This window comes from Dendrobates tinctorius, unplaced genomic scaffold (genome assembly GCF_039654945.1).
Source record: "Dendrobates tinctorius isolate UK_male_01 unplaced genomic scaffold, ASM3965494v1 ptg000017l, whole genome shotgun sequence".
NCBI lineage: Eukaryota > Metazoa > Chordata > Amphibia > Anura > Dendrobatidae > Dendrobates > Dendrobates tinctorius.
In genome coordinates this window covers 12851131-12875208 of record NW_027361685.1, presented here as the reverse complement: position 1 = coordinate 12875208, position 24078 = coordinate 12851131, and the positions used below count along the sequence as shown (strand labels likewise).

The 24078-nt window shown below is 45.0% G+C and overlaps 2 protein-coding genes across 2 annotated transcripts in view; one reads left to right on the top strand and one right to left on the bottom strand.

Annotated features, from left to right (window-relative positions):
- Positions 1–24078, bottom strand: part of LOC141082292 (uncharacterized) — a 987535-nt gene that overhangs the window by 529641 nt on the left and 433816 nt on the right. The window lies entirely within an intron of this gene.
- Positions 1–24078, top strand: part of LOC141082347 (uncharacterized) — a 58475-nt gene that overhangs the window by 3654 nt on the left and 30743 nt on the right. The window contains exons 2-6 of the mRNA XM_073566293.1: positions 5978–6157; positions 6240–6363; positions 6447–6544; positions 6741–6831; positions 18896–20337. Coding sequence (XP_073422394.1) covers positions 5978–6157; positions 6240–6363; positions 6447–6544; positions 6741–6831; positions 18896–20337 — 1935 coding nt within the window. The remainder of the gene's footprint in view (positions 1–5977; positions 6158–6239; positions 6364–6446; positions 6545–6740; positions 6832–18895; positions 20338–24078) is intronic.

Sequence of the window (24078 nt, the reverse complement as noted above, 5' to 3'; positions counted from 1 at the left end):
CAGTGTATAGGGGAGCATCATACTGTGTATAGGGGAGCATCATACTGTGTATAGGGGAGCATCATACTGTGTATAAGGGAGCATCATACTGTGTATAGGGGAGCATCATACTGTGTATAGGGGAGCATCATACTGTGTATAGGGGAGCATCACACAGTGTATAGGGGGCATCATACTGTGTATAGGGGAGCATCATACAGTGTATAGGGGAGCATCATACTGTGTATAGGGCAGCATCATACTGTGTATAGGGGAGCATCATACAGTGTATAGGGGAGCATCATACTGTGTATAGGGGAGCATCATACAGTGTATAGGGGAGCATCATACTGTGTATAGGGGAGCATCATACTGTGTATAGGGGAGCATCATACAGTGTATAGGGGAGCATCATACAGTGTATAGGGGAGCATCATACAGTGTATAGGGGAGCATCATACTGTGTATAGGGGAGCATCATACTGTGTATAGGGGAGCATCATACAGTGTATAAGAGAGCATCATACTGTGTATAGGGCAGCATCATACTGTGTATAGGGCAGCATCATACTGTGTATAGGGGAGCATCATACAGTGTATAGGGGAGCATCATACTGTGTATAGGGGAGCATCATACAGTGTATAGGGGAGCATCATACTGTGTATAGGGGAGCATCATACTGTGTATAGGGGAGCATCATACTGTGTATAGGGGAGCATCATACAGTGTATAGGGGAGCATCATACAGTGTATAGGGGAGCATCATACTGTGTATAGGGGAGCATCATACAGTGTATAGGGGAGCATCATACTGTGTATAGGGGAGCATCATACTGTGTATAGGGGAGCATCATACAGTGTATAAGAGAGCATCATACTGTGTATAGGGGAGCATCATACAGTGTATAGGGGAGCATCATACTGTGTATAGGGGAGCATCATACTGTGTATAGGGGAGCATCATACAGTGTATAGGGGAGCATCATACTGTGTATAGGGGAGCATCATACTGTGTATAGGGGGGCATCATACTGTGTATAGGGGAGCATCATACAGTGTATAGGGGAGCATCATACTGTGTATAGGGGAGCATCATACTGTGTATAGGGGAGCATCATACAGTGTATAGGGGAGCATCATACTGTGTATAGGGGAGCATCATACTGTGTATAGGGGAGCATCATACAGTGTATAGGGGAGCATCATACTGTGTATAGGGGAGCATCATACTGTGTATAGGGGAGCATCATACAGTGTATAGGGGAGCATCATACTGTGTATAGGGGAGCATCATACTGTGTATAGGGGAGCATCATACAGTGTGTAGGGGAGCATCATACAGTGTATAGGGGAGCATCATACTGTGTATAGGGGAGCATCATACAGTGTATAGGGGAGCATCATACTGTGTATAGGGGAGCATCATACTGTGTATAGGGGAGCATCATACTGTGTATAGGGAAGCATCATACTGTGTATAGGGGAGCATCATACAGTGTATAGGGGAGCATCATACAGTGTATAGGGGAGCATCATACTGTGTATAGGGGAGCATCATACTGTGTATAGGGGAGCATCATACTGTGTATAGGGGAGCATCATACAGTGTATAGGGGAGCATCATACTGTGTATAGGGGAGCATCATACTGTGTATAGGGGAGCATCATACTGTGTATAGGGGAGCATCATACTGTGTATAGGGGAGCATCATACTGTGTATAGGGGAGCATCATACTTTGTATAAGAGCATCATACAGTGTATAGGGGAGCATCCTACAGTGTATAGGGGAGCATCATACTGTGTATAGGGGAGCATCATACTGTGTATAGGGAAGCATCATACTGTGTATAGGGGAGCATCATACAGTGTATAGGGGAGCATCATACAGTGTATAGGGGAGCATCATACTGTGTATAGGGGAGCATCATACTGTGTATAGGGGAGCATCATACTGTGTATAGGGGAGCATCATACAGTGTATAGGGGAGCATCATACTGTGTATAGGGGAGCATCATACTGTGTATAGGGGAGCATCATACTGTGTATAAGAGCATCATACAGTGTATAGGGGAGCATTCTACAGTGTATAGGGGAGCATCATACTGTGTATAGGGGAGCATCATACTGTGTATAGGGGAGCATCATGCAGTGTATAGGGGAGCATCATACTGTGTATAGGGGAGCATCATACTGTGTATAGGGGAGCATCATACTGTGTATAGGGGAGCATCATACTGTGTATAGGGGAGCATCATACAGTGTATAGGGGAGCATCATACTGTGTATAGGGGAGCATCATACAGTGTATAGGGGAGCATCATACTGTGTATAGGGGAGCATCATACTGTGTATAGGGGAGCATCATACTGTGTATAGGGGAGCATCATACTGTGTATAAGAGCATCATACAGTGTATAGGGGAGCATCATACAGTGTATAGGGGAGCATCATACTGTGTATAGGGGAGCATCATACTGTGTATAGGGGAGCATCATACTGTGTATAGGGGAGCATCATACTGTGTATAAGAGCATCATACAGTGTATAGGGGAGCATCATACTGTGTATAGGGGAGCATCATACAGTGTATAGGGGAGCATCATACAGCGTATAGGGGAGCATCATACAGTGTATAGGGGAGCATCATACAGTGTATAGGGGAGCATCATACTGTGTATAGGGGAGCATCATACAGTGTATAGGGGAGCATCATACTGTGTATAGGGGAGCATCATACTGTGTATAGGGGAGCATCATACTGTGTATAGGGGAGCAACATGCAGTGTATAGGGGAGCATCATACTGTGTATAGGGGAGCATCATACTGTGTATAGGGGAGCATCATACAGTGTATAGGGGAGCATCATACTGTGTACAGGGGAGCATCATACTGTGTATAGGGGAGCATCATACAGTGTATAGGGGAGCATCATACTGTGTATAGGGGAGCATCATACTGTGTATAGGGGAGCATCATACAGTGTATAGGGGAGCATCATACAGTGTATAGGAGAGCTGTACAGGGGGGAGACTCATGACATTATTAAATGTAAAGTGGGCACTTATTGTTATAGGGAACTCAGGTAACTGTGACTGTCAAAGGGGCACAGATGGCGCTCTTACTTTCTAGGAGACAAAATATGGGCACTGTTTTTGAGAGTTGCTTTAGAAATTAGAGGGCACAGAGAGCCACACAGCAGGTACAGTTAAAGGGACACATACAGCAGCAGCGGCTCAGCATTGGGGTATCAGCAGGGTAAGGAGTTTGTGCAGGTAGGGAGTAGTCCCATTGGTGACAGTGCTGAAAACATGAGACATGAAATGAATCTTTGTTGTAATCTCTGCAGACGAGTCCTGGCTGGAAGAAGTTGTCATGTTGGTCTGGGCCAGATGGAAAAGTGAACGATTCCATCAGAAAGAACGTCAGCTGTAAGTCACCATCTGTAGCTGTGCTGTGATCTCTTATACGGTATGTTGTGTAGGACGGGTATCTACCACTCACTATATGGCGGTAATATCAATATTGGTCTTTATTTAGAAATTATATTCAGCAACAGCGCGGTCCTCTGCTGAGGTTCTCCTCCACTATTACTGTGCGTCACCGAGCTGTAATCAAGGTTACCTGGTTGGGGGCTCACTCAGAAGTTTCGCCCCCCTTAACCAAAACCCTAGCTACGCCTCTACTCATTGATCTACTATGCTATAAATTCTCCACAATATGATAAAAAAATTGAAGTATATGTTACAATGGGAGGAGGATTTGGGGTTTGAACAGTCAATTGATGAATGGTATCGTAGCTGTGACACCCTATCAAGAGGTAGTCACCAGACTTCCCTTGTGGAGACCTCCTTAAAACTATTGCACAGAGTCTATTATGTACAGGAAAAAACTCACAGCATTTTTCCTAAAATCTCGGGAGACTGTTTTGGGGGCTGTGGAATATCTGGTGACATGAGACATATTTGGTGGTCTTGTACGGTGGTTTCTGAGCTTTGGGAGAAGGTGAAGTGTCTGATAGCACAGATGTATGGTGGACCGGTTGATCTGGAACCTTCTACCCTTTTACTGGGAACCAGGCCTTCCCGGCTTCCAGAAAGCTTTCAGAAGCTAGTAAACTACTTATGTATGGCCACTAAATCCACATTGCGGCAAAGTGGAAGTCGCCCTCACTGTCAATATCTATGGTGAAAGAGAAGATGAACGACATTATGTTATTCTCATTTGTGGCCCCAGCGTTTCTTGTAGAATAAATCCCTTTCTCACACAGTCCTGTAGTAATGACTTTGTTCTCACGTTTTGTAGGAGGGTTCGTCTGACTCCATCTTATGTTATCAGTATAAGTGCGAGAGATGAGAGACCGACGACTGCAGTTTTACCGTGTGAGTCCGGCGTCAGTTCTACAGTGTGAGAGATGCAGGGTCTGTGACCGAAGCTGGGGGTATACGGGTGTATACAGTGTACATAGGGGTCTGCATCCAAAGCTGGGGGTATACGGGTGTATACAGCATACACAGAGGGGTCTGCGAACGAAGCTTGGGGTATACAGATGTATAAAGCATACACAGAGGAGTCTGTGACCGAAGCTGGGGGTATACGGGTGTATACAGTGTACACAGAGGGGTCTGTGACCGAAGCTGGGGGTATACGGGTGTATACAGCATAGAGAGGGGTCTGTTACCGAAGCTGGGGATATACGGGTGTATACAGCGTACACAGAGGTGTCCACACAAACACGGCTCCGCTCCGTACACCTCGTACACACTCGGCTCCGCTCCGTACACCTCATACACACGGCTCCGCTCCGTACACCTCGTACACACGCGGCTCCGCTCCGTACACCTCGTACACACGCGGCTCCGCTCCGTACACCTCGTACACACACGGCTCCGCTCCGTACACCTTGTACACACTCGGCTCCGCTCCGTACACCTTGTACACACTCGGCTCCGCTCCGTACACCTCGTACACACGCGGCTCCGCTCCGTACACCTCGTACACACTCGGCTCCGCTCCGTACACCTCGTACACACGCGGCTCTGCTCCGTACACCTCGTACACACACGGCTCCGCTCCGTACACCTCATACACACACGGTTCCGCTCCGTACACCTTGTACACACGCAGCTCCGCTCCGTACACCTCGTACACACACGAGCCTGCTCTGTACATCCTGTACACTCACAGCTCTGCTACATCCACCCTGTAAACTCCTGGCCGCACACATAAACTTCCCCTCATCCAGCACCATGACAACCAGCACAGCAGAGTCCTGCACACACTGAGGCCCCTGATCATGTGACCCCTGACTCCTCCCCTCCTGTGACCTCATCACAGGTCCTGTGCGCACAGAGCAGCTGTAGAAATCTCCGGCCTCGGGGGTCTCACCAGACTTCGCTCTTTTCTTGCAGGGGCCGCAGTGGATTTCATCCTGGACCCATAGAGCTGAATAGAGGAGCGATGTTCCTTCACTCTGATGGGAATTGATGGTGACGCTGATGAGTCTATGAGGAACGTGTTCAGCTGCCGACTCCGAGGAGGAAACTGCTTGTTGTCTGTGGCCTAAATATATAGGTTTTATTAGTAGATGTCAGGGGAGAAAACTAAACCCTGTAAGATAATAAATCTCCTCATATGTTTCCCTTATTATCTCCAGTAATTGTATTATTACACAGGATTCTTATGATGTTACATCGGATCATCTTCTTCTCATTCAGGTCTCTACAATATCGGATCCTCTCAGTGAAGGTCTTCTACATAAGAACATTTTCCTGATTTACCCATCAAGGATGGATATGGACAGAGACAAGATGGCGGAGAGGATGTTACACCTCACCCTAGAGATCCTCTTCCGTCTCACTGGAGAGGTGAGAGATTCTGATGATGTCACATTACATCATTCTTATCTATGGGAATAACAGGTGGACAGAACTGGAGAGGTGAGGACTCTGGAAATGTCTGGAGTGAGATTTATTAATGTGTCTCTCCATAACCAGGATTACACAGTGGTGAAGAAGACCTCTAGTGATCGCTGTCAGGACCCTGTGTCTGAGGGATGGGGAAGACCCCTGAGCCCAATCACGGGGCCTCCACCTCACCCCCTGATCCATGAGGACATCAATGACCAGAAGATCCTAGAACTCACCTACAAGATGATTGAGCTGCTGACTGGAGAGGTGACACTGCTGGGAATGCTGGGACATTATACAGTAACACTATGAAGGGATCGGGGGATGACGGTATCATTGTATGTGTCAGGTTCCTATAAGGTGTCAGGATGTCGCTGTCTATTTCTCCATGGAGGAGTGGGAGTATTTAGAAGGACACAGAGATCTGTACAAGAACGTCATAATGGAGGTTCCCCAGCCCCTCACATCACCAGGTAATAGACAGGACTAAATACACACGGCCTATAATTATCTGTATGTAGAGAATGAATTCAGTCCCTGTATGTGTTTCCTCCAGATCTATCCAGTAAGAGGACAACACCAGAGAGATGTCCCCGTCCTCTTCTTCCACAGGACTGTAACCAAGAAGATCCCAGAGCTCCTCAGGATCATCAGGTAGATGGAGAGAAGGTGTCAGGAGATCTCCCCTATGATGTGTAGACGGCTGTGAAGGTCTTGTGCTCAGTCTTCTTTTATCCACCAGTATTATATGTTTTATACTTGTGTAATGAGAACGGTGGAGATGGCAGGATTAGAGCTGATCATAGATGGGACTTCTCCATCTGTCTGTGACTTACAATATTTGTTTCAGGGTGAAGATCTGACCCATATTAATACTACAGAGACATATGTGAGGGGTGATGAGTGGTGTAAAGAGGAGATTCCCACATATGACTACCCAGGTGAGTAGTAACCACTGAATGCAGAGAAGTCACAGATTCCTCTCAGTCACCGGCTGTGGCTGCTTTATCGGTGGTGTAGTCCGGCCGTATTACCATGATCACCATTTTGCCTCTAGACCACAACATTCTCCTCCACCCAAAACTGTGCAAATGACTTTGGGCATTGAAAGCCCTTTTCTATAGAACTTACAACCAATTACATTGTTTTTGATCCTAAGGAATTCAGGATACTGCACAATCTCTCCTGAAATGGGGAGCAATATTATTTTCCATAGTGGATCCATAGTAGCTCCAATGCTCCACCATAAATGAGGGCAACTCTGGTTTACTGTTGTGTAATCTGTATTTGTAGTTTTCAGTTAATGAGATTCTCGTGCTCTGGGGCGGGGCTGTGGGTGGGGCTGTGGGCGGGGCTTTATGTGGTGCTCTGATTACATATTCATCTGTATTGGCTTATGACAGGTCGCTGACCCCTCACTGACCTGCCCCCATTATTACATAATGCATATAATAGCATTGATATTATTGTTGATAATGCCTATAATATTGTAGCTATTGTGAGGCTTAGAAAAAAATTACATCCAGCACAATGTCACCGGCGATGGCGGCGCCTGCGCAGTAGCCTCTATATCAACTGTATCAATTTTTTTTGTTAGGAAGTTATAAGGGTTAAAAGTTAAACAGCGATTTCTCATTTTTACAACAAAATTTACAAAACCATTTTTTAGGGACCACCTCACATTTGAAGTGAGTTTGGGGGACATGACAGAAAATACCCGAAAGTGACACCATTGTAAAAACTGCACCCCTCAAGGAGCTCAAAACCACATTCAAGAAGTTTATTAACCCTTCAGGTGCTTTACAGGAATGATTGGAATGTGGAAGGAAAAAATAAACATTTACTTTTCTTTCACACAAATTTTCCTTTAGACCTAAGTTTTTTTTACTTTTGCAAGAGTAACAGGAGAAAATGGACGATACATTTTGTTTTGCAATTTCTCCTGAGCATGCCGATACCCCATATGTGGGGGAAATCTACTGTTTGGGCGCACGGCAGGGCTCGGAATGGAAGGAGCGCCATTTCACTTTTTGAATGTAAAATATGCTGGAATAATTAGCGGTTGCCATGTCGCGTTTGGAGAGCCCCTGATGTGCATAACCAGCGGAGACCACCAACAACTGACACCAATTTGGAAACTAGACCCCCCCCAAGGAAATGTGTGGTGAGCAGTTTGAACCCCCAAGTACTTTGTAGAAGTTAATTACGTAGAGCCGTGAAAATAAAAAATCATATTTTTTCAACAAAAAATGATCTTTTCACCCTCCATTTTTTTTCCAAAGGGTAACAGGAAAAATTAGACCCCAAAATTAGTTGTGTAATTTGTCCTGAGTATGCTGACACCCCATATGTGGGGGGTAAACTACTGTTTGGGCGCATGTCAGAGCTCCGAAGGGAAGGAGCGCCATATTGGAGAGCAGATTTTGCTGGAATTGTTTGTGGGTGACATGTCACATTGTCAGAGCCCCTGAGGTGCCAGAACAGCATAAGCCCCCAAAAGTGACTGCATTTTACCAAATACTTCCCTGAATGAATTCTTCTAGTGGTGCAGTGAGCATACTGACACCACAGCTGTTCCATAGAAAATTATACCATTGGGCAGTGAAGAAAAAATAATTGCTGTATTTTTCGGACTATAAGATGCACCCCAAATCTTCAAAAGGAAAATAGGGGAAAAAAATGTGCAAAATGGGGGGTCCGTCTTACAGTCCGAATTCAGCTTACTAGGGGGGATCAGCACAGGTGCAAGAGTGGTCACAGACATTGTTCGGTGGTCCAGGCTGGTGCGGTGGCCTCCGGAAAATCCCATCCCAGGCTGAGGCGGCAGGGGTGCTCTGTGCTGGGGTGGTGGCAGCGCTCTGTGTTGGGGTGGGGGTAGTGCTCTGTGCTGGGGTGGCAGCAGCGCTCTGTGCTGGGGCCACGGCAGCGCTCTGTGCTGGGGCTGTGGCGCTCTGTGCTGTCTGGGGGGCTCTACCGCTGTTTTGTCAAAGCCGGAGGCCACTGCAGCTCTATTGTTGCGATGCGGTGGCCTCCGGGAAACTGGCAGATGGGGGCGGTGTATGCTCAGATTAACAGGGGCGGACCTACCGCCCGTGCAGACCGTGCATTGCACGGGGGCCCCGGGGGAGAGGGGGCCCCTCCAGCACCGCATGGCTAGTTATGTCAAAATTCAAATTAGCCATGTGTAGTGCAATGAGGAGAGCAGCGAGCGCTGCGGGAGGCAAAGGGGCCCCTGTGAGGCAGGGGAGCCCGCGTGCCCCCAGCACCGACTCCACCCCCCTGATCCCCACATTGAAGGAGGCAATGATGGAGCCTGGAGGAGAGAGCGTCAGCTGACGCTCCCTCTCCCATCATTCCCCACTCTGCCTCTGACTCAGCGGGGGCGCGATGACGTCATCACGCTCTCACTGTGTACCATGCAGAGCAAGAGAGGAGACAGGAGCCAGGAGCAACGCAGGCACGAGGAGAAGGGGAGGAGGGTGTTGTTTTTTGTTTTTTTTTATTAAATCAGTGTTAGTACTGGACTGTGGGGCCATATACCATGCTGGGCTGTATTATACCATGCTGGGGGGGCTATATACCATGCTGGGGGGCTATATACCATGCTGGGCTGTATTATACCATGCTGGGGGGGCTATATACCATGCTGGGCTGTATCATACCATGCTGGGGGGGGCTATATACCATGCTGGGCTGTATTATACCATGCTTAGGGGGCTATATACCATGCTGGGCTGTATCAAACCATGCTGGGGGGGCTATATACCATGCTGGGCTGTATTATACCATGCTGGGGGGGCTATATACCATGCTGGGCTGTATTATACCATGCTGAGGGGGCTATATACCATGCTGGGCTGTATTATACCATGCTGGGGGGGCTACATATCATGCTGGGCTGTATTATACCATGCTGGGGGGGCTACATACCATGCTGAGCTGTATTATACCATGCTGGGGGGGGCTATATACCATGTTGGGCTGTATTATACCATGCTGAGGGGGCTGTATACCATGCTGGGCTGTATTATACCATGCTGGGGGGCTACATATCATGCTGGGCTGTATTATACCATGCTGGGGGGGCTACATACCATGCTGAGCTGTATTATACCATGCTGGGGGGGCTATATACCATGCTCGGGGGGCTATATATCATGCTGGGCTGTATTATACCATGCTGGGGGGGCTACATACCATGCTGGGCTGTATCATACCATGCTGGGTGGCTATATACCATGCTGGGGGTGCTATATACCATGCTGGGCTGTATTATACCATGCTGGGGGGGCTATATACCATGCTGGGCTGTATTATACCATGCTGGGCTGTATTATACCATTCTGGAGGGGCTATATACCATGCTGGGCTGTATTATACCATGGTGGTCTGTAATGTACTGTAAGAATGTTTCTAGAAACTTCTAGAAGTCTCTCCTTTGCTTATCAGGACATTGCAGCCTGCCGTGTAGCTGCAAACCCCCCCTTCTCTTCCCACACACACACACCAGTGTCTTCATGTGCACAGCCTGTAAAACCTGAAACCGTCCATTTCCTGTGAGCTAGGAATGTTAATTAGCTAAGTGAAAAGATGGTCCTTTGTTTAAAACCAGAGGCTGCTTACAGGTATAGGAAATATTAAAAGACGCCTAGCTCGCACTCCGCTCATGACAGAGATATAATAGTCATATTTCCTTGATCTGAGTGGACCCGGCTTCGCTACGGTGCCTCATGCGTAGTTCTCGGACCTCCAAAACCTGAAATATGGATTGCTCCCAAATAGAGGGTCTTAGTTATGGCATGCTTGGTGTTTTCGGATTCTATTCGGTAAATCACAAACAATGATGCCATATATGTGTTTGTGCGGGCTTCCCTCGCTAAGATATGATCCTCATAAGTTTTGTAGCCATATCATAACTTGAAGAGAGGAAGGTGGGACCTTCCCAGACCGCCCATTTCGTGAGGTCATAGACCCAAAAGGATAAGGGATTCCCTCCCCAAAACTCAGGCAGAGCAGCTTAAGTCCTCGTGCCAGAGAGACGTGCCGATGAGCGGCGACGTTTGGTTAAGTGCCCCTCCCCCCAGCCGCATGGGATGCCTAACGCCAACTGACCACATGTGAGTGTACTTTCTTCTTTCATCCATTTTGTTTTATACTTGTCTATTGTACATATTTTGTGTCTCAACTTTATAGCAACTTTTATCTGTATAACCACTGACCACATTTTGGGAATAAATCGTAAAATTATCAGTTTGTCTCCATGCTCTAAGAAACGAACTATACGCCTTCTTTAGATAATCGCTACTAATTTAAGGGGTTTGCCACGGACCCTCTTAATTTAAGACTGTGAATTAAGTAAACTGTGGATGGTGGCAGCGCGATGTGTGCGATTGATTAGGCTAGTTGGCAGTCCAGAAGGGTCTTATATTGCAGAAGGGGGGCTGTGGCCACAGCACTGATAATTCCCTCACTGCAGTAGACTAATTGCCCGTGCACAACAAGCAGCCCGTCCGGCGACTAATTAACCTAGGTGCAGTTCCCTGACTGACCTGAGGGTAAGGGGGGCGCCGGAGAGCTGCGAGTTCCAAAGTGGAACTGAGAAAGTGGGATATACATAAATCCCCGCAGTTCTTGGAAGGTTTTTAGTAGTGGTGGGGCATCCAAAATACCCCCCTGCAATAAATTGATAGAGCGAGATTAGCTTGCTGGGTATTTTTGTCACATGGTGCCAGTGGTGGGATAACTAAGATAAGCCCCCACTGTGCCTGTGATAGCCGTGTGCCGGCAGTGTGTCGCGTCCCTCCGTCCGCTGATACACCCATGTCAGTGGTGGGATTGTGACATAGTGGTGACACAGGGTCCGCTGACCGTCATGTTTTGGTGGCAGCGGGACCACCGTTTGTCACAATTTGGTGGCAGCGGTGGACTGTTCATCACGTATTGGTGAACAGCGGTGGGCTGTTCGTCACATGGTCTATATACCATGGTGGGCTGTATACCATGGTGGGCTGGGCTATATACCATGTGGTGCTGGGCTATATACTATGCGGCTGTGTTATATACCATGGGGGTACATTTTACATTATATTCTATAAGGGGAGGCTGTGTTATATAATATGGGGGGCTACATTATATTCTATGGGGAGGTGGGCTGTATTATATTCTATTTGGGGCTACATTATTTTCTATAGGGGGGCTGTATTATATTTATTATATTCTGTGGGGGCTGCATTATATGATATGAGGAGGACTACATTGTATTCTATGGAGGGGCTACATTATGCTATATAAGGGGCTGCATTATATCCTATGAGGGGGTTGCCATATATTCTATGGAGGGGCTGCATTATACTATATGGGGGGGGCTGCATTATATTCTATGGGGGGTTACATTATGTTCTATACAGATATTATATCCAGCCCTGCATAGCCTCAATATTAGATAACAACAAATAACTTTGTTGCCCTATGAAGGGTTGGGGGGGCCCGAAAAATTTATTGCACAGGGACCCACTACAGTCTGTGTCCGCCCCTGCAGATTCAGATCTTGGCAACGATATCTCGGGACGAGATCTGAATCTGAACATGCGCCGCCCACAGCGGCCATTCCATTTTTCCAGAGACCACCGCATCGCAGCAATGGAACTGCAAGGGTCTCCGGGCTTTGACAAAATGCCAGCGGAGCCTTCCACGCAGCACAGAGCGCCGCCGCAGCATTTGCAAGTATTTTCCGACTATAAGACGCACCCCCTTTTCCCCAAAAAATTTTTTGGGAAAAAGTGCGTCTTATCGTCTGAAAAATATGGTACATTTCTACCCAGATTTTACATTGGAAAATAGATAGATGGGTAAATGGTCACTACACCCATAGATGAATTCGCAGAGGGGTGTCATTTCCAATTCCCAGAGGGGTGTCATTTCCTTTTTCGGAAATGACACCCCTCTGGGAATTCATCTATGGATATAGTGACCATTTTCATTACATGGATGATTTCCAGATACACGTAGTGGAAATTTTAGAGCAAAAATTGCAAAAATGTCATTGTGGTGCCCAATATATTGTGCCCAGCTCGTGTCTCTGGAGACCTTCCCCCACCTACCCCCGGAAATTGTTAAGTCAGCTCTACTCAAATGTGTCTGTCACTAAATAAACCAAATGCTTGAATGTCAAAACGGTTCAAAAACGTGATTCTGTGTGGAAGATTGTAAAGCCGTCATGGAGGCATAAGGCTGGCAATGATGGGCATTGTGGGTAATAATAGCGGTATCATGCCTCATTCCTCTCTAGGAACATACACGACATCTTCTCTGGGGGTTCTTTCTTGTTTCAGTTACTGGGATGAGTGCAATAAAATGTCGCTCAGTGAGTCTTCTCACATCTTCAGATTCTACAGGATTGGCGGGGACAAAATTTTCAAAAACAAGATTTTCAGTGACCTTTTCCTGATAATCAAGGAAAGTATCTGCATTTCCGGCTTTTTTGTATAACACAAAAGAATTATATGTGGCCACCTGAAACAAATACATGACTAACTTTTTATACCAGATCTATGATTTTCTTGATACCTGGTATGGCTGTAGAACCTGATCTTCAAGGTCCACACCCCATATATTTGTTGTAGTCAATGACAGACACAGGTTTTGGAGTAGTGGATCCCTGTTGGTCTGCAGTGGCCCTTGCGGCATCTGTGTGGATCGAGCTCAGGATAAAAATATCATTTTTATCCTTAATATTAAGGGCAAGCAGCTCTCCATTGTGTAAAGCCCCTGACTGCCCCTTTGGGAACCTTTTGCTGACCAATGATTGTGGAAACCCCTGACGGTTTTTGTGAATGGTCCCATAAGCCCCTATGTTATGTTCAGCCAGACTTTTAAATAGAGGTATGCTGGTGTAGTAGTTGTCAACATACAGATTGTAGCCTTATTGTAAAAAAAGGCTCAGAACGATTTTCCCGATGTCCCCAGATAAGTAGGGCCTCCTGGTGGGTTTAGTTGGCTGTCTTTCCCCTCATAAATGCGAAAAGCTGATGTGTATCTGGTTGAACTCTCGCACATTTTATAGAGCTTTATTCCGAACCTTGCCCTCTTAGAAGGAATAAATGGCTTGAGGTGCAGTCTTCCTTTGAATTTTACAAGGGACTCATCAATGGAAATGTTTTCTGTTGGGGTGTAAAGCTTTAAGAACTTTTCTGTCAAGTCTTCGATGATGGGTCTGATTTTGAATAGTCTGTCATGTTCTGGGGCATTTCTGGGCAGGCACTGACTAGTGTCGTTAAAGTGCCAAAATCTCATGAGCATTTCATAACGGGTCCTAGGAAGAATGGCAGAAAATATAGGGGTGGCTTGAACAGGGCAGTTGGACCAATAGGACCGAATGCTCATTTCTTTAACAAGCCCCATAGCGAATGTGAGTCCTAAAAATGTTTTTATTTCTAGGACATTAGTTGGTTCCATAAATGTGACCTAGCACAATAGGATCGTGGATTCTGGCTGATGAATTGGGACACATATAAATTTGTAGGACAATATGCTCTAGCAAGCTATCTGTCAGAAACAAATTTAAAAAAATAATTGGTCCAAAATGTTCCACCTCCACATTTATACCAGGAATGGCATTACAATGAGGGATGAATGGAGTAGCCGAATCCGAAGCCTCCCATCTGGGAAATGCTACAGCAAGAGGCAAAGCCCCTTGGACATTGGTGTGCGCCAATTCCCGAGCACTAGGGACAGCGCTAGTACTGGGCATTGTTCCCTGAGTTGGAGACATTTCTCCAGAAGCGCTATTTGTCCTCCTTGTTGTACTGGTCCTTGTGTGTGAGGATGGACCAGAATCACTGCTCATTTCTGAGCTATCACTGTCGCTGCTACTAAAGCCCTCAAAATCCACATCACCATCTGACACTGCACTTTCTTCACTGTCAGAGCATAAAAGTGTATAAGCCTCCTCTGCACCATAATACTGACCGGCCATTTTATTCATTATTTTTTTTCCGGAAATAGAAAACTCAGACGTGACCAAATTATTGGGGAGACAATTGAGAAAAGCCTAATTCTTTACCCTACCCCTAACTTTAGAATAAACCCTAACTTTAGCCTAACACTAATCCTAACTATAGCATTAACTGTAATCTGCCTTATCTGTTTTTCCATTGACAGATGATGGACCTGAGTGGGGACTTGTTTTTGTGAGATGAGAATTGGTATTATTTTCGCCTACATAACATTGATTGGTTTCTTTTTATTCGATATTTGGGAGGCAGAATGAACAAACAGTTGAGCACCGCACACTACTGGTTCATCCAACAAGGTTTTCTATGAGACTGTGAACTGTCATTGTCTTGGTAAATAATTAACCCCTTTCTGACATCAGACATACTATCCCGTCCATGGGACCCGGGCCCCTATGCCCATGGACGGGATAGTACGTCTAGCGCGATCAGCGGCGCTCACGTGGTGAGCGCCGCTGATCGCGGCCGGGTGTCAGCTGATTATCACAGCTGACATCCGGCACAATGCACAATGTGTCAGGGGTGGTGACAGACTGCCCCCGACACGTTAACCCCTTGCACACTGCGATCAAACACGATCGCGGTGTACAGGGGGTTAAAGGGAAGCATCGGCAGGGAGGGGGCTCCCTCCGTGCTTCCCTGAGCCCCCCACAGCAGCGCAATGTGCAGCGCTGCTGCGGGAGGCTCCTTTCCTGCAGGTCCCCGAATCCAAGATGGCGACGGGGACCTTCGGGGGCCTGCAGGAAGCTGGCTTCCTCAGTGCCTGCAAAGCGCAGGCAAGGAGGAAGCCTGCAGCACTGGCTGTGACAGATCGCTGATCTGTCACAGTGATCTGTGATGTGACAGATCAGCAATCTGTCACATGACAGTAATGTCCCCCCTGGGACAATGTAATAAAGTTAAAAAAAAAAAAATGTAAAAATAATTTAAAACAAATCGCTAAATAAATTAAAAAAAATATATATATTCCCTAATAAATTCATTTTTTGGAAATAAAAAAAACAAAACAATAAAAGTACACATATTAGGTATCGCCGCGTCCGTAAAAACCCGCCCTATAAAACTGTCCCATTAATTAACCCCTTTAGCGAACCCCTTAAAAAATAAAAATAAAAAACGAAGCAAAAAATAATGATTTGTTATCATACTGCCGAACAAAAAGTGTAATAACGCGCGATCAAAAAGACGCATATAAATATCCATGGTACCGCTGAAAACGTCATCTTGTCCCGCAAAAAACGAGCTGCCACACAGCATCATCAGCGAAAAAATAAAAAAGTTATAGCTCGCAGAATAAAGCGATGCAAAAATAATTATTTTTTATATAAAATAGTTTTCATTGCATAAAAGCGCCAAAACATAAAAAAAACCTAAATGAGGTATCGCTGTAACCGTACCGACCCGAAGAATAAAACCGCTTTATCAATTTTATCGCACGCGGAACGGTGTAAACGCACCCCCCAAAAGAAATTCATGAAACGCTGGTTTTTGTTCATTCTGCGTCCCAAAAATCGGAATAAAAAGCGATCAAAAAATGTCACGTGCCCGAAAATGGTACCAATAAAAACGTCAACTCGTCCCGCAAAAAATAAGACCTCACATGACTCGGTGGGTGAAAATATGGAAAAATTATAGCTCTCAATATGTGGTGATGCAAAAACTATTTTTACAATAAAAAGCGTCTTTTAGCGTGCGACAGCTGCCAAACATAAAAACCGCCATAAATAGTAAATCAAACCCCCCGTTATCACCCCCTTAGTTAGGGAAAAATAATAAAATAAAAAAAATGTATTTATTTCCATTTTCCCATTAGGGCTAGGGTTGAGATTAGCGTTAGGGGTGTGTTGGGGTTGGAGTTCGAATTGGGGGTTTCCACTATTTGCGCACATCAGGGGCTCTCCAAACGCAACATGGCGTCTGATCTCAATTCCAGCCAATTCTGCGTTGAAAAAGTCAAATGGTGCTCCTTCCCTTCTGAGCCCCGACGTGTGCCAATACAGTAGTTTTCTCCCACATATGGGGTATGAGCGTACTCAGGACAAATTGGACAACAACTGTTGGGGTCCAATTTCTCCTGGTACCCTTGGGAAAATAAAAAAATTGGGGACTAAATGATCATGTTTGTGGAAAAAAATGATTTTTTTATTTCCACGCCCGGGCGTTATAAACTTCAGTGAAGCACTTGGGGGTTCAAAGTGCTCACCACACATCTAGATAAGTTCCGTGGGGGGGTCTAGTTTCCAAAATGGGGTCACTTGTGGGGAGTTTCAATAGTTTAGGTAGATCAGGGGTTCTCCAAAAGCACATGACACCCGCAGACCAATCCATCAAAGTCTGCATTCCAAAACGTCACTACTTCTCTTCCGAGCCCCGACGTGTGCCCATACAGTAGTTTTCTCCCACATATGGGGTATCAGCGTACTCAGGACAAATTGGACAACAACTTTTGGGGTTCAATTTGTCCTGGTACCCTTGGGAAAATAAAAAAATTGGTGACTAAACGATCATGTTTGTTGAAAAAATACGATTTTTTTATTTTCACGCCCGGGCGTTACAAACTTCTGTGAAGCCCATGGGGGTTCAAAGTTCTCACCACACATCTAGATAAGTTCCTTAGGGGGTCTAGTTTCCAAAATGGTGTCATTTGTGGGGGGTTTCCACTGTTTTGGTACATCAGGGGTTTTCCAATCGCGACATGGTGTCCGATCTCAATTCCACCCAAAAAAGTCAAATGGCGCTGCTTCCCTTCTGAGCTCTGCCATGCGCCCAAATAGTCGTTTACACCCACATATGGGGTATCAGCGCACTCAGGACAAATTGTACAATAACTTTTAGGGTCCTGTTACCCTTGGGAAAATAAAAATTGGGGGTGAAAAAACCTTTTTTTGGAAAAAATATGATTTTTTAATTGTACCGCTGTACGTTATAAACTTCTGTGAAGCCCTTGTGGGTTCAAAGTTCTCACCACATATCTAAATAAGTTCCGTGGGGGGTCTAGTTTCCAAAATGGGGTCACTTGTAGGGGGTTTCCACTGTTTAGGTACATCAGGGACTCTCCAAACGTGACATGGCGTCCAATCTGAATTCCAGCCAATTTTGCATTGAAAAAGTCAAACGGCGCTCCTTCCCTTCTGAGCTCTGCCATGCGCCGAAACAGTGGTTCCCCCCACATATCAGGTATCAGCGTACTCAGGACAAATTGCACAATAACTTTTGCAGTCCAATTTCTCCTGTTACACTTGGTAAAATAAGAAAAATTGAACCTGAAGTATTTTTTTTGTGAAAAAAAGTTAAATGTTCATTTTTTTTTTAAATATTCAAAAAATTCCTGTGATGCACCTGAAGGGTTAATAAACTTCTTGAATGTGGTTTTGAGCACCTTAAGGGGTGCAGATTTTAGAATGGCGTCACTTTTGGGTATTTTCTATCATATAGACCCCTCAAAGTGGCTTCAAATGTGATGTGGTCCGTAAAAATGAAATGGTGTTGCAAAAATGAGAAATCGCTGGTCAACTTTTAACCCTTATAACTTCGTAACAAAAAAAAATTTTGGTTCCAAAATTGTGCTGATGTAAAGTAAACATGTGGGAAATGTTACTTATTAAGTTTCTTGTGTGCCATATCGCTGTGATTTCAGGGCATAAAAATTCAAATTTGGAAAATTGCGAAATTTTCGCCAAATTTCCATTTTTTTAACAAATAAACGCAAGTTGTTTGAATGAAATTTTACCACTAACATGAAGAACAATATGTCACGAGAAAACAATGTCCGAATCACCGGGATCCATGGAAACGTTTCAGAGTTATTACCTCATAAAGGGACAGTGGTCAGAATTGTAAAAATTGGCCCGGTCATGAAAGTGCAAACCACCCTTGGGGGTGAATGGGTTAAAGTTTTTACATAGCTTGCCATTTTTATGGACAGTTTAAGTAGAAATGTTCAAAAATATAAAACTCAATGATATTTTATTAAAAAAATTGTTTTTTATCTTAGCAGTTGACTGTACCAGGAGATCAGAGGGACAGCTGACATCTTCAGTTTTTAAATCAGATGATCTTGAGATCCTACAAGATACAACTGAAGTGATTGATATTACTCCAGATATAGCATCATCCATTCACAGCAATGATCTGTCATCTGATCCTATGAAACAGGTCCCATCTTCTGATTCATTACTGACTAATAAGAGAAATCAAAGTCACAAAAGAGGCAATAAAAAACAAACTGCTCCTAAAGGAAAGAAGTCATTTTCATGTTCTGAATGTGAGAAATGTTTTAACCAGAAATCACAATTGGTTAATCACCATAGAACTCACACAGGGGAGAAGCCTTTTACCTGTTCAGAATGTGGGAAATGTTTTAACCAGAAATCACAATTGGTTAATCACCATAGAACTCACATGGGGGAGAAGCCTTTTTCCTGTTCAGAATGTGGGAAATGTTTTAACCAGAAATCACAATTGGTTAATCACGATAGAACTCACACAGGGGAGAAGCCTTTTTCCTGTTCAGAATGTGGAAAATGTTTTAACCGGAAAGAGCATCTTATTAGTCACCAAATAACCCACACAGGGGAGAAGCCTTTTTCCTGTTCAGAATGTGGGAAATGTTTTAACAATAAATCAGTTTGTATTAAGCACCAGAGAATCCACACAGGGGAGAAGCCTTTTTCCTGTTCAGAATGTGGGAAATGTTTTAACAATAAATCAGATTGTGTTAATCACCAGAGAATCCACACAGGGGAGAAGCCTTTTTCATGTTTAGAATGTGGGAAATGTTTTGCACACAAATCAAATTTTGTTACCCACCAGAGAACTCACACAGGGGAGAAGCCTTTTTCATGTTCAGAATGTGGGAAATGTTTTAGAAATAAATCAGATTCTGTAAAGCATCTTAGAACTCACACAGGGGAGAAGCCTTTTTCCTGTTCAGAATGTGGGAAATGTTTTAACAGGAAATCACAACTGGTTAATCACCATAGAACTCACACAGGGGAGAAGCCTTTTTCCTGTTCAGAATGTGGGAAATGTTTTAACCGGAAAGAGCATCTTATTAGTCACCAAATAACCCACACAGGGGAGAAGCCTTTTTCATGTTTAGAATGTGGGAAATGTTTTAACAATAAATCAGTTTGTATTAATCACCAGAGAACTCACACAGGGGAGAAGCCTTTTTCATGTTCAGAATGTGGGAAATGTTTTAACAATAAATCAGTTTGTATTAATCACCATAGAACTCACACAGGGGAGAAGCCTTTTTCATGTTCAGAATGTGGGAAATGTTTTAGAAATAAATCAGATTCTGTAAAGCACCAGAGAACTCACACAGGGGAGAAGCCTTTTTCCTGTTCAGAATGTGGGAAATATTTTAACCAGAAAGCGCTTCTTGATCGCCATCAGAGTAGTCACACAGAGGAGAAGCCATTTTCATTTTCTTAATGTGTGAAATATTTTACTTGGAAATCAACTGTTAATAAACATCAGAGACATCACATAGTGGGAAGCCTTTTTATGTTCATAGTGTTGGAATAGTTTTAACCAAAATTGAATCTTCTTAAATTGGTTGTCTCTTGTCATTCCTCATGTTTGCTGATAAAAGGATAAAACTAAACCTTATTAATTCCAAATGTAAAACTATACCCATAATTCACCCCCTGAAGGTTAGAAAGTGACTAATAGAAAAAACATATACCCCATGTCTCAGTATATAGGGTGTTAGGGCTGGCGGAATGCAACAAATAATAAAAGATGGTAATGAGGTGCGTTTGCAGCCCGGGGTCATCCGTGCAGAGATGGTAGACTGCTGCTCGGTAATGGCGGACAGAAACTGGCGGTATAGCGAACACACACGGGTTAACTTCACCCGGTGAATAGGAGGTGAACCCTGTAGCTTCACAGGGCCGCGATACTGCAGAGTGAACACTAGTGTTTTGGTCACAGGACCCTGCCCCAAGGACACGGGGTTAGAGTCCCTCTAGACCCACCAGTGTTCGGCGCCAACACTGCAACACCAGGGAGAGACCCTTACTGAACACTGTGCCCTGTTAACAGCCACAGGGCACAGCTGATAGATCAATACCGCACGAAGTACGTACAGCGCAGCTCTGGCGAACGCCACTAACCAGCCTAAGCTTTGGTCTGGAAAGCACATTAGTGGCGCACAGCGCCGCTCAGGCTGATGTCGCTGAACGTGCGGTACCGTAGTGCCTAATGTAGTGTGGCGCAGAGTGGCGCTAACATGTGATTGGAGCTTGGAGCACTGCGGCGCTAGGCAGTGCCACTACCCGGCGCTGACTCAAACTCTAAACCCTAACAGCATACGTATCAGAGGGAAGGGGTTTCATAATGAGTCAGTCAGCGTTTCACAAGCATCCATCATCACACATACCATTACAAATTACAGACTATACTAGCCTTTTATAGCAGCGTCCTTCCGGGACCTTCCTGATGGTCCAATTCGAGCTGGAGAAGAACCTGAGCGTGTGACCCCCGACCTCCAATGAGAGGACGTCCCACGGGCATGCTCAGAAGGCTGCAAAAAGGACTTAGCCTCTGGAGCTGCTTGCTGCTGGCTAGTGCGGATTGCCAAAGCTGACCCAGAGGTGGCAGCAGCAACCAACCTGACAGCACTAGCCTGAGCAAGACGCTGAGAACGACGTCTCTAATGAGCAGCCTCCTCTGCGGCTGGGACTGAATGGAAGACCACAGAAGGCAAAGCTCGAGATTCCCCCTGTGCAGGGGCAGGAATCCGACACCTAACATTGGGTGAGGTGACGTTTACACACTCACTCTCCAAGCCTCTCATTTCTACGGGTTTCATCGTTCTCACCAAAGGCAACTCATCAGGAGACTATTTAATATTGCCCTATATTCAAACGAGACTAGACAAAAAAAAACTAAAATCATGTATCATGGTATCCGAAACAGTCAGAAAACTAGCCCCATATTGGCAGATCCCAGACCTCAGACTATATACTGTGTAAGTTTATAAGCCCCTCCAGTGTCAGGAATAGATAGTATGAATATGAATTTACCAAATGGCTGCAATGAAACAAAGAGTGAAAAATGTAAAGGGGTCTGAATACTTTCCATACCCACTGTATCAGTAAAAATACCTCCTCTTTATTAGGTAAAGTATAAAAGAATTGCTCCATTTTCCGATACCCGTCACGTCTCCATTTTTCATGATCTTGGGTTGGGTGAAGGCTTATTTTTTGTGTGCCGAGCTGATGCTATTAATGGAGACCATTTTGGTGCAGATACGATCTTTTGGTCTTTCCTTTATTGCTTTTTAATGCAATGTTGTGGCCAAAAAAAGTAATTCTGGCGTTTTGACATTTTTCTCGTTACGCCATTTAGTGATCGGGTTAATTCTTTTTTATAGTGATAGATCTGGCGATTCTGAACGCGGCTATACAAATATGTGTGTGTTTGATTTTTTATTGTTTTATTTTGAAAGGGGCAAAAGGGGGGTGATTTGAACTTTTTTATATTTTTTTAATAGTTTTAAAAACAGATTTTTCTACTTTTGGGATTGTGAAGACATACAGCATTGTATCTTAATTAACCAGATGACTATTTTTTAGCAAATGAAGAATAATAGAATGTTATCTGTATGTTGGCTTTAAATGTAAGTGTTGATTTCTAGTTGGTCAAGAAAACAGACTTTTGTTTGTGTAAGCTGGTAATATTGACTTTTATTGTGCGCTTATCCTTGATCACTGGTGATCTTTGCTGATATGCTAATTATTCATTGTGTTATGGAGCCAGTTTGTTGACTTCTAAAGCAGAGAGGGAAAAACTATGCAAATAGTTTAAATAATCATTGCTATAATAATCTTATCTCCATTCTTACCCTTTATGTAAATACTGAATGAGGGACACTTGTTAAGTCTAAAAATAGGTGACATGCCTCTGTATAAAGAGACAGAGAAACAGCCAGAGAGATTCTGCCAAGACATCCATACATCCAAAGGACAAGAGACAGGACAACAGCCATTTTACATCATCAAAAGGGACACAGGTCTTTGATTCTATAGGAAACAACCTGGGGGTTTTCAGCCTCAGTTGGAAGAATACAAATCTGCTCCATTGACCATCACTGAACCATGACTGAACCATGGATACGTTTGGAGGCAGGTTGTGATCCTCGGATCAACTGGCCTTGTACCTTGTATGGACTCAATGGACTGTCATCTTCCTACACTTATTGTTACCTCCTCTCTGTGCGCGGTCCACAGGTGGAGTAGTCGACCCTGGAAGATGAAGCCAGGTTGTGATCCTCGGTCAACTGGCCTTGTACCTTGTATGGACTCAATGGACTGTCATCTTCCTACACTTATTGTTACCTCCTCTCTGTGTGCATGCCACAGGTGGAGTAGTCGACCCTGGAAGATGAAGCCAGGTTGTGATCCTCGGATCAACTGGCCTTGTATGGACTGTCATCTTCCTAAGCTTGTCATTACCTCCTCTCTGTGTGTGGGCCACAGCTGGGGTAGTGACCCTGGAAGATCTGTAGTCACAGAAGCTATTATCCCGGCGGGTCAGTGGAAGGGTGAGACTCTGACTGTTGTATTTGTTAGCATACAAAGAGATGAACTGCACCACAGGGAAATCACGGCCGCTACATGTGCTCGGTGCGATACTGCTCAGTTAGCCATGATGAGCTCATGTAACCGGACACTTCGGGTGCACACCAAGTAAAGAAAGTGTGGACTCGCAGAAGCGCAAAATGGCCGTCATCACTCGCATACTCTATCTCCCATTCTCCCTGAGGACATGCTGTGAACGGCTTGATCAATAAAGAACAGACTTTTTACACTGGTGAGTGCCACCTCATCTTTTCTTTGTGTTCTATGTGTTATTTGCCTGTTTTGTTGTACAGTAAAGCATGGCCACACTGTTTTACCCTCACCCTGTGTTGTCTGAGTAGCGTTTTGCCCATGTTAATAGGAGAGCGGGAGTTCAGCGGGATGATCACTGGTCCATGTGGTTTTGGCTAACGGGCGGCGCTCACAGCATTCCGGCAGTGACAAGCATAGAGGTCTGCTGGAGACCTCTGGTTGTCATGCCAACCCATCGGTGACCCATGATCATGTGATGGGGTCACCGATGGGCGGGATTTCCAGTGCTTGCTGGAAGTGAGCATTAAATGCCGCTGTCAGAGGCTGTTCGGGG